At 36.1% G+C, this 11,662-nt stretch overlaps 2 protein-coding genes and 1 long non-coding RNA gene across 7 annotated transcripts in view; 1 reads left to right on the top strand and 2 right to left on the bottom strand.

The window, feature by feature from the left end:
• Window positions 1–2,401, top strand: part of LOC143235321 (uncharacterized) — a 53,074-nt gene extending 50,673 nt beyond the window's left edge. For all 5 annotated transcript variants that reach the window (XR_013019031.1, XR_013019033.1, XR_013019029.1 and 2 more), the window contains 2 exons: window positions 198–374; window positions 1,184–2,401. This is a non-coding gene — a long non-coding RNA (uncharacterized LOC143235321). The remainder of the gene's footprint in view (window positions 1–197; window positions 375–1,183) is intronic.
• A 5,237-nt stretch (window positions 2,402–7,638) lies between these two features.
• On the bottom strand, window positions 7,639–8,202 carry LOC143235724 (zinc finger protein 862-like). The gene has a single exon (XM_076473932.1). It carries the CDS (start codon window positions 8,200–8,202, stop codon window positions 7,639–7,641), a length of 564 nt encoding a protein of 187 aa, XP_076330047.1.
• Window positions 8,203–8,416: 214 nt separating this feature from the next.
• On the bottom strand, window positions 8,417–9,151 carry LOC143235725 (zinc finger MYM-type protein 1-like). Its single transcript, XM_076473934.1, has one exon. The coding sequence runs from the start codon at window positions 9,149–9,151 to the stop codon at window positions 8,417–8,419; it is 735 nt and encodes a 244-aa protein (XP_076330049.1).
• Window positions 9,152–11,662: the final 2,511 nt, after the last annotated feature.

Here is an 11,662-nt window from a genome sequence, read left to right on the forward strand (position 1 = left end):
AAGAAAGAAGATACAGGAGTTATTCAAATGATGCAATGCTCACACAGAGCAGATCTGGGATTAGATAGATCAAATACTTAACAAATCAAAAGAAACTTTGTGAGAATGTATTAGAGACATTTGGAGTAAAGATTATGTGTAATGAAAATGCTAGCTGTAATTTTTATTAACCTTTTGAATATGTTGTTTGATTTTAGAACATATTTGTTCAAGAGAAAGCAGAACATTCAGGTGATTTGTTAGAAGATGAAGTTATTTCAAAGTTCAGTGACAGTAAAGATAATGATCGAAATAATTTAAACTATAATGATATGGATGAGAAACCAAAACTGAATTTCAAGAAAAAATTGAACCAATGCTACAAAATCCATCAGGTAAGTACAAACATTTAAAACCATTAAGTTCATTGAAAATGGCTTTATATAATTAACTTTTGGTATTTTATCAAAGTTTTTGGTTGCTGTGAGATAAAAAAGTTTAGAAGTGTATAGAATTATTATTTTATGTCTTTTTTTTCTACTTGGGAATTTGTGTTTGAAGGGCTTTGAAGTGATAAAATGACAAAAAATAGTTTCAAAATATTAAAATTAAACTAATCCTGATATCAAATAGGGAAAACATTACTGAAAGAAAGTTACTAACTAGCCAGTGTTTATTCTCCTGGTTTCTTTGTGAAACAGTGAAATGAATAAAATATCCATATACATACAGAGAATGAATAAAGGTAGAATTATGTTTCTTATAAAGTGTTAACAAAGTTACTAAAATGTACAGTAGACTTTCTTTCTTATAGATCATTTGGTTAGATCACAAACACTATTATTATGACTTGCATTGTGATATGGACTAAATGAATCATGACTTGACTTTAAACTAGCAGGAAATGACTTGTGACTAGGAGATGCAAAAAAACCATTCTATATGCTAATCATTAGAAACTTTTAAAATGATAACAAATCAGGTCAAGTTAGAAACTATCTCTTAATGGGCAAGCATTGGTGGTTGTAACATTGTGCTACCATATTTCTACAGGTGATTTTATTTTGTACACTAAAACCTTACATTAAATGTGGAATATTACCTACAGTTTTTCAATGCTATTCTGATTCATACAGACAAGGCTATATAAAGTTTAAAAGCTACATAATAATTAGTTTTTAGACTTAAAAGTTTTTTGTTTCAGATAAGAAGACCAGTGAAAACATCTGTAGTTTGAGTCAGTGTCCTGATTATCATGGTGCAAAACAAGATCATGTTACAGATGTGATAAAATCTCCAAAACCAAACAGTGAAATATGTAGAGAAACAACTTTAAATTGAAATGAACTAAATACATTTAATATACCTCAGTGCAATGGTAAAACATATAGTGTAATTAGTGGAGAAGAATTTTCAACATTGGGTAACCTAACACAACAAAGGCAGTTACAGTCTGGAGAAAAACCATATCATTGTGAAGTTTATGGAAGAAGCTTTGAGAGAAATAGTCCCTCAGAGCAACATGAAAAAAATAAAACTGGAGAGAAACTTTACAACTGTAAAGTTTTCGGAAAACGATTTCCATTAAAGGGTAACTTAAACAGTCATGAAAAAGCAAGCAGTGAGGAAAAACCATACAGTTGTATACTTTGTGAAAAATTATTTGGAGTTAGTGGAAACTTCAATACACATTTAAGAACACATATTGGCAAGAAATCCTATAGTTGTTCAGTATGTAGAAACCAATTTACTACAAAAAATAGCTTAAAATCACATCATATAATACAGATTGAACAGAAACTGGATTGTTGTATAGTTTGTAAAAAGGAATTTAGAACACAAGGTCAATTAAAAAGACATCAAAGAACACACACTGGGAAGAAACCATACAGTTGTGGAGTTTGTAGGAAACAGTTTCCATCAGGTAGTTACTTAAAAATACATCAAAGAATACACATGGGGGAGAAACTGTACAGTTTGTGAAAAACAGTTTAGATCAAGGAGTGTATTACAAACACATGGTAATACACACTAATAAGAAACCTTACAGTTGTGAAATTTGTGAAAAACAATTTGTGAGAAGGTTTTACTTAAAACTACATGAAAGAACCTATACTGGAGAGAAACCTTACAGTTGTGCAATTTGTAAAAAACACTTTTGATCAAAAGATGGATTAAAACATCATCAAAAAACACACACTGGGGAGAAACCCTACAGTTGTATAGAGTGTGGAAATTTTTTATGGAACTCCAGGTTAAAACTACATAAGAGAATACACAGTGGAGAGCATACCTCCATACCTCAACAGTTAAATTATTGTGTTTATAATAGTAAAAATTGGGTTTTTATTCCAGTGATTGACACAACACAGATTGCTTGTTGTGTATTTTTGTAACATAACATTAAAGGACATCAAGATACTTTTTGGTTCATTTGGACTGTTTACTGAATTAAATTAAACTCTAAGACACACACAATCAGCCAGATCTTCTTATTAAAATAATGATCAAGCTTTTCCTTTAACTTCCATGAATTAACTGGTTTTACCAGAAGACAGATAATATGTTCTAAAGCACAACATTTCAATAAGTAATCTTTGTCATCCTCAGGAACAAGTTGATAGTCAGCCCAACATAACCATTTTCAGATGTACAAGCGTTTGACTCATGTCTTAAGTGAAATTGTATAACAGGTGACTAAAAACAAATGATCTCAAGAATTAAAGTATGATTGAATTTCTAAAGTTGCATACATAAAGAATTGGTAGTTTATCTTGTAAGACAAATCATATCATTAGATCAAGGTAACTTCAAATATATTTTAAAAAAGTAGATAAAATCTCGAAGATTTTCTGATAAATTTTATATTGCAATCAGAAAGCTTTACTTATTTAAAAGTATCCACTTCACATGTACTAATTAGGAAATAATCTCGAGATTTTAAATAGTTAAGATAAAGCCATGCAGAAGGTATAAATTATTAGTAAATTCTCCCATCCTCATGTAAATCATGTACCAACCTTAAAACTCCCAAATTATCAAAAGCAGATTAATTCACAGGTTGAAATCCATTATCAAAATTCCTCCCACTCTGTTGAAGAAGAAAGTAATTCGTTTCTTGTTTGGATATAGGTTTCAAGTCTGTGTTATAAAAGTAGATATCAGAAAGTGAATAGTAGAAGTTGAAAATCGATAACCAATTATAGATAAATAGAATATTTAAATTATAAAGAAATATATAATTTGATATTAATATGTTTAAACCTTATGTTCTTTGTAATATTTACTAAACCTCAACTATTTTGAATTTAAATAGAGTTAAAATTGACTTTCAAGGTTACTGACCTTTTATTTGTCAGTAAATTACAATAACATTGAACGTAAATTATAGATCAAAACGTGTCATGTCTAAACGGTGTATACTCTTCAACCCCATTGAATGTTAGTTGTGACTCATCAGAGTTGCTAGTTCACCGACCTTGCACTGTGAACGAGAGTTGACGGGTTAAAAAGTTTCATAAAACAGAAAAAACAAACATTTCGTCAAAACGAAAGTTGAGTATTATAGTTCATTAATATATGGTATGCGTTGTTAATTGTTATAATTCGTTAGCAAGGTATAAATTTATTTATATTTAATACTACTACAAGTTATTTTAATATAAAATGTCCAATTTATTATGTTATAACGTTACAAATATTGATTTTCTAGACAAATCAAAAATACTTGATTAATCTTTTTGTGCTGATTTACACCTTATAAAATGATTATTCATATCTTCAAGTGGTTTTCTCGTCATGGAAAAAGCTAACAGGAACACCTCATCAAAATTGATAAACCGACATGGAACGTAGTCTTACCAATATAGAAATCTTTTCAAGTGGTTTATTATTCCAGTTAGAACTAGCAAAGTGTACCTAGTTGCTACATGTAGTAAAGTAAATGAAACTCCATTGTCTACCCACACTTAAAAAGTTAACAATTATTGTGGAATACCAGTGTTCTGAGTCATGCGATTCTAGTTATGGACCAGTTAGTCTTCTGTATTTTATCTGGTAATATAGCTTTTATTTCATTTTAAAATTTTCTAATGCATTGTGAGATGCAAGTACTATTGATTTTACCCTAAAGAATTACAAGTATTTCTCTTTCAATTCATAACAATATTATGCTTGCAACTTTTAAAAATATTGAAATTTAGATAGATGAGACAAAGTATGGTTACAAAGGGCAGTCTTCTAAAGGATTGTCTTTAAGAACACGTAATGATTAACTCGCATTCATTTGAAATCAAGACATCAGATGTTAACCATGAAAAAGTTTTGATGCATATAATGTTTTCATTCATTATTAAATTCATCATTCTTGCTTAGGGCAATTAATTATGTCATTGCTTTACATATAGGGCACGGAACAGGTAGATTATTCCGCACCTGCCCTGTAAAATTGGGTTTTACCAGCATAAGAATTACAGGTCCTCGCTGCCTTGATTGAGCGGCGTTTTTGATTTGTTTGCTTTGAATTTCGCGGAAAGCTACTCGAGGGCTATCTGCGTTAGCCATCCCTAATTTTGCAGTGAAAGACCAAAGGGAAGGCAGCTAGTCATCACCACCCACCACCAACTCCTAAGCTACTCTATTACCAACAAATAGTGGGATTGACTGTCACGTTATAACGCCCCCATGGCTGAAAAGGAGAGCATGTTTGGTGCGACAGGGATGTGAAACCGCAACCCTCAGATTACGAGTCGCACGCCTTAACCCACCTGGTCATGTCGAGCCGACGTATTTGAATATATTTGTAGTTATGTCTATACTACTTATTAATTTTTTGTACATGCACACATATACATATATATGCATTTACCTGGATGTAGAACATTAACTGCCTCCCCACATTCTTTGCTTCTGCCACATACATTTAAAATTAAGGAACAAAATCATCTGAATTCATAAAATGAAATAACTAAACTTCATGATAATCCTGCACACACATAACCTCACCAGCGGAGCGAAGGAGAATGGAAATATTATCGGCCCGGCATCGCCAGGTGCTTAAGGCACTCGACTCGTAATCCGAGGGTGGCGGGTTCAAATCCCCCTCACACCAAACATTCTTTTCATCGTCGTCTTTTCATCTGTAGGGGAATTAAAAATTGACGATCAATCCCACTATTCGTTGGTAAAAGAGTAGCTCGATAGTTGTCGGTGAGTGGTGATGACTAGTTGCCTTCCCTCTAGTCTTACACTGCTAAATTAGGGACGGCTAGCACAGATAGTCCTCGTGTAGCTTTCCGCGTAGTTCAAAACAAACTAAACCAAATATTCTCAAACAGCCAAGTTGGGATAGAACGACCTCGACGTTTCTACCTCTAAAATGAACACCTGCCACGAGTTTTGTGTTATGCATTGTTCTTTACTTTTTTAGAACAAAATAGGGCGTAGTTACTAAACTTGATATTGTGGTATTCTGTTGTATTGATATAGTACTTTATGATTTCTTGGTTCTTTCAAATGTATATATAAAATCTAAAAAGAAATATTTAGTTTCACATTCTCCACGTGCGAGTTTTGAAAAGGCTTAGCAGCTTATGGCAAGCAGTAAACGAATACAATGTTCGTAAGAAGATAATTATTTTCCATACTTTATTTACTATTCAATGTTTTAAGAAAAACAAGTTGAAGAGTATATTTGTAAGTAGTAATAATGTATATACATATGTATTATAACTGAAATGTGACTGTGTTTTACAAAATACTAGTTCACTAAAACACTCGACTCGTAGTCCGAGGGTCACGGGTTCGAATCCCCTTCACACTAAACATGCTCACCCTTTCAGCCGTTGGGGCGTTAAAAATCAACGGTCAATCCAACTATTCGTTGGTAAAAGAGTAGCCCAAGAGTTGGCGGTGAGTGGTGATGACTAGTTGCCTTCCATCTAGTATTACACTGGCAAATTAGGGGTGGCTAGTGCAGATAGCCCTCGAGTAGCATTGCGTGAAATTCAAAACAAACCAAACCATTATAACACAGCCAAGACAGTTAATTTTGCAAAGATCAGTTTTTACTCTTGGATACAGTAACATGAGTGCAGACGCGCCGCGTTATTGTAATTTCTGTAATGTTTAACTAGGTACGGCTGAAAAGTCAATATAATGAAAATAATATGTATTTATAAATATATTATACTATTAGGTGAGCTACCTAGTCTAAGTATTCGTGTTTTCATGTTATAATCTGTAGTCATTTTATAATAAAATAGGCATCATTTATTTTCTGATTTTGTATGGTGAGTATGAGATCGGTCAAATGGACCAAATCCATACAAAGATTCGATTGTGCAAAATAACTGATAAATATAAACATTTATCCTAACAGACATTTGACAATTATCTTGAGGTTATAAGGATTTTGCATGTTAAATTTGAAAATATTCTGGTTCATAAAAGTACTTTCAATCCTAAAATCAAAATTTTGAATCAGTGGCGGCGCCAGGATATTTTCGTTGGGGGGCTGAGGTAAACTGTGGAGGGGCTTCCCAAAATGCCATCAATATGAAGTATAGATGGTAAATTATAATAATGTAAATACCAAGGTACATTTCAGAAAGGTGTGCTATTTTGAACTGCGTTTTTAATGCAGTTTTCATTGGAAATTCGTACTCTGATTAATAATTAATTATTACAAATTAGAAATAATCTGTTTATGAAAATATGCGTATATGTAAAAGAGGAAGCTCACCTAAATTCCACCCAAGGTAATACGTAATAATAAAGAAAATTAAGATTAGCTTAGATTGAACATTTAATATACCATTAAGAGCAAAGCTACAAATCAAAAGAAATATAAAGACAGTTTACATAGCAGAAACGAATTTTCCCACGTGAAGTTAATACACTCTGAGGAAAAGTAAGGTCACTATCAGGCTAACTATCTTTCAACATGCTGTGTTAATTGTAAATATTACTTCAAAACAATGCGCCTGTTGTGGTGATTGGCAGCAAATATGTCTATAACAGTATTAATATTGAGTTGTTTTGCCCTCCTGGAGTTTACTGATATGACAGTAAGGTTGCTGGTGTGGTTGTTACCACTGCTGTTGCGCAAGTATGTCTTGAGAAGCTTACGACATGAGAAACATCTTTCACAAGCAGCTAATTGACAGGCAGGGTCACAGCGATGCATACAAGTTTGTGGAGATCCATGAAGGCATCCTTGTACCGCTTCAGCATGGTTGCAAGTTCCAGTGGTGTGGATACTTCCTGCCCCTTGTCTTTCTTCCTGGCAATTGGCCAGTTCAACTGGTGGACCTCCACTGCGAGATCATCTTCTGCCACACCATAGTTTGCTGCCATTCCTAAGAGTGCTTGCTTGTCCAGAAATGTGGAGTGTTTGCGGTTCAATGCAGTTGCCCCCATCAGAACACTGCAAGCATCAGAGGAGAATCTTCTATTCAGCTCATTGAGCATCCTGTCTTTGATGGCATAGCAGGTGTGTCTCCTGGCATCTGGTGTCAGTTCATCTCTTTAGCCAGTACTAGATGTGATTATGAATTCGTCCAGGTGTCTGGGGGTGGATCGCTGTCCACCTTGATGCACCATCTCAGTACATATTCCCACTTTCTTACATATATCCTCAGCAGACTCTTCCAAGTCTTTTCATGCTGCTTCAGTTCCCATTTCTGAGAGACCAGAGATGACAGATTGTACTAGGTCCTTTACAGAGGCCAGCTGCAGGTGAGGTGACTGGAGGTGATCTGATAGCTGTTTTGTCATCAGCAATAGTTTTGCTATGGCCACTAGACTGGTTAAGAACTGCTGATCTAGGAAGATGCACAGGCCCTTTGATTTAGTGGCTCTGTGGACATTGTCCCCCTCCACAAGACGCTTTAGGGTTGTCACAATGGCAGGGAGGGTTCTTTTCACAGCCAAACAAGCAGCATGTTGGCAGGCCCATCTTATGTCTGACAGTCGCTTCAACTTTATGTGCTGGTTCACGGGTTCAAGCTCATTCTGTACCTTCAGACATTCTTCATCCACAACCGATGTAGAGAAGAATTTGTACAGCTTTTGAATTGTCACAAAGAACTCTGCTGGAGCCTGGACGTTGTGCACACAATCAACTAGCACAAGGTTGAGCCTGTGTGCATGGCAGTGGACATACACAACATGAGACACCTCTCTCCTGAACCTTTCCTGTATGCCACTGATGTGCCCTGACATGACTGCAGCTCCGTTATAGCACTGGCCAATGCAGCATTATGGTCAATACCACATTTAGCCAGAGTCTCCATGATTTCCTTGAGCAATGAATCAGCATTCAGGCCCTCAGCAGCTGTAAAGTCCAGGAACTTTTCGTGAAGGCTTTGTTTGTGTAGGTACCTTAACACAATGGACAGCTGTTCTTGTTTGCTCACATTCTTTGTTTCATCCACCATTAAACAAAATGCTCAGCTTCCATGACCTCTTTGCTGATATCCTTCCTGATCATTCCAGCTATGATGCCAAGCAGTTCGTTTTGGATATCGTGGTGCATGTACTTGGCATTGCCAGGACCACTCAGCTTCTTCTTCACGATTTCATCATACCTGGAAATCATGTCAAGAAGTTCCAGGAAATTGCCCCTGTTATCTGACTGATTACCTTCCATGTGACCTATCTGGGCTTCATTCTGGCAGGCTGTGTAGAGCAGTGCATCTATCACGGCTCTCATGTAATGTCGGTTTTTCTCCACAGTTTTAGCATGGCTTGCATCGAGAGCATGTTGGATCCTTGCACCCTTTGTTTTCTGCAATTTAACCTCTGTCCATGCTTGCATGGCAAACTTGTGCCCTGCAGAGTTATCATGGGACTTCAGTGATGTGGTCGCCTTCTTCCAGTTCTGGAAGCCTTCATGAGTGAAGAACTTCTCAGTTTTACAGAAGTGTATGTGACTGAAAAGACGACATGCGAAGTGGAATGCAGCATCTTGGGTCACAGAGTACTTCAACCACGAGTGCTGATCACGCCAATTCTTGTTGAATGACCTTGACTGGCCACTGTATTCTGTGGCTGGGTATCTCTTCATGTCTGGACAAGTAGGACCACTATCTGGAAGCTGGCTCAGGTCCTTGGGTTCTGGTGGTAGTTTTTCACTCTTGCGGCTGGGGTCCCTCACTAGTCGTGTCCGCATTCTCACCATCACCACTGTCCTCCTCACTTGCATCACATATGTTTGTAGAACCATCTACTTGCTGCCTCTTCTTGGGTAGCAGGTAGTGTTGCATAATCAATCCTATGTGTAGTATGACCGGTTTATGTTTTGGTGGGTGATTTCTGACTCTTGTCTTGTGTGTTGGTGTCCTTGTTTGAAAACGAGTCACTGATTTTGAGTTCCTTTTATTAATCCAAACTGAGTGTGTTTCAGTGTGAGGCCGAGTACCAGAGATAGCGAGAGCTGCGTAAACAAACATAACTCCCTTTTATACAGAGCGTGCAAACGTCAAAGTGACCCCCGAGCCGGCTGACTGCTAGTTCCACTTCTTACTTCCAAAGTGTGTTAGTTTATATGAAACGAATGGGAATTTTTCTCCTTATATTGGCATTAGGGCTTACAAAGGATATTAATTTTAAACATCGAAATCTAAGGAAAAAGATATAACATACAAATAACAACTAAACATAGTTCAACTTTACGAACAACTGGTCTGCGGCATTGAAAACACCAAATTATATTAATAGCACATGAAAATCCAGAACATATCCGTGAAATACAGTTAGAGAAAGTGTTTACCTTTAACCATATAGCACAACTACTTGATTAGAGGGTAGTCATAATGTAAAATTACAGGCTTTAATAGGGCATGTTGTAAAACTGTAGGCAGCTTATGGGAGTGAGCGGGGAGGGTGGCGTGCGGCTGGCATCTGGATCTTGACCTTCACAGAAAGGCTGGTTTCTTCGTAAGTTCACATTATTCATACAGGCCAAACTGTGATTGTGATATTGTTCTTATTATCATAAGCGTGACAAACACCTGTTACAATAATGTAACTGCTACATTACATTAAATTAGGCACTTCTAAATAGCCCAATGACAATTTCAAAATTCATTCTAGAATTGTTTAGAAATATTATTTGGTCAGTTAATATGTAAGGCTATTATCTAATCATAAGTATAACATTAATTGGACTGTAAGTCACAATTTTAAGTGTATGCTCCAATCATCAGTACAATTTTGGATGGCTGATACACAATGCAAAATGATCCTACAGAGGACACAACACCAGCTAAATGTTTCATAGTTTTTACCTACACACAATACACTTATACATGCATGCTATGTTTTACTTTTCAATAAAAGATAAATGAAATTAATGGGTAAATACCTGTGAAACCTTTGGTTTATCAAGTAAAATCCTTGATGATCTGTTGTAACTTGAAATCAACGTGGTTGTCTAACCTTCGTCAAAGCTCAAGATAGAATGGCATTACACAGGGAGCGTCAATACAGCGCATGAGTTTCAGTGTATTCAGTACGTTGCTATGGGACGCATGACACATACTTCTGTCTTAATGAAGACGTTGAGTTCTACAGATTTATGTCTCTTTGATGTGAATTGTTAAGCAACAATGACGATTGTGTTTTCCATATTTTATGAATATATGTAGGTAACAATATTGGGGGGCTGAGGTAGCTTGGCTCATTTTGGGGGGGCTCAAGTCCCCCTTGGCGTCGCCACTGTTTTGAATGTTGATAGTCAACATTCCAAAAGAAAAAAGGCATGAGATAAATGTTACTTTAAAAACCGTAAAGCTTACGAAAAAGAATCTGATATTTTGCTTACGAAAGTCTTGTAACGTTTATAGATAATCTGTCAAATATCGTGAATATATGCTTACTAATTATTTAACAGTTATAGCATGAAAACTACAACAAGCACAGAATGGTTACGATGTTTATCGAATGGAGAGATCCTGTGCTGAAATATGTACCTTGATATATATTGACAAAAGGTCAAAAAATTATAAGTTAAAAAATTTTAAAACAGCAACGGTTTCAGCTATCAGAATGATCGCTTCAGACACCCTAGAAAACAAGTAAATCCTTTGGCCCAATATTCTCTCACAGTACTTGTTTGAATAGTAATATGTTGCTTTTGTCTTTTCGATAAAGCCCGGCATGGCCAGGTGTATAAGGCACTCAGTTCGTTATCCGAGGATTGCGGATTCGAATCACCGTCATACCAAACATACTCGCCCTTTTAGCCGTGGGGGAGTTATAATATGTCGGTCAATTCCACTATTCGTTGGTAAACGAGTAGCCCAAGAGTTGGCGGTGATGACTAGTTATATTAGGGACTACTAGTGCAGATAGCCCTCGAGTAGCATTGCGTGAAATTAAAAAACAACAACAAACAAACAAGACGATAGCCCACGTTGGAACAAAAGCGCCGAGAAGTAGGTCGGTTTCGGAAGATAGTTACGTCCCCTGGCCCCTTTTTAAAGTCTTCATAAATTCGTGGAACATTCATGGCGTATGAAATATTTTTATGGTCGTCGGAAGCCAAATGTGTTGAGAATTCACATTTCTTGCGCCAAAGCGATTTCCCGCAGAACTGCAATATTTCCTTAAGTATATTATGAAAATGAGAATGCATTATTCTTTATCCCATATTTCCCTGTGACCTTTATTGACGCTGTGC

Source organism: Tachypleus tridentatus, chromosome 12 (genome assembly GCF_004210375.1).
Source record: "Tachypleus tridentatus isolate NWPU-2018 chromosome 12, ASM421037v1, whole genome shotgun sequence".
Taxonomy (NCBI): Eukaryota; Metazoa; Arthropoda; class Merostomata; order Xiphosura; family Limulidae; genus Tachypleus; species Tachypleus tridentatus.

What these genes read in the sequence shown, in the direction of transcription:
- LOC143235724 (XM_076473932.1), bottom strand. Translation starts at nt 8,202, where the DNA reads ATGTCAGGGCACATCAGTGGCATACAGGAAAGGTTCAGGAGAGAGGTG.
- LOC143235725 (XM_076473934.1), bottom strand. Translation starts at nt 9,151, where the DNA reads ATGCGGACACGACTAGTGAGGGACCCCAGCCGCAAGAGTGAAAAACTA.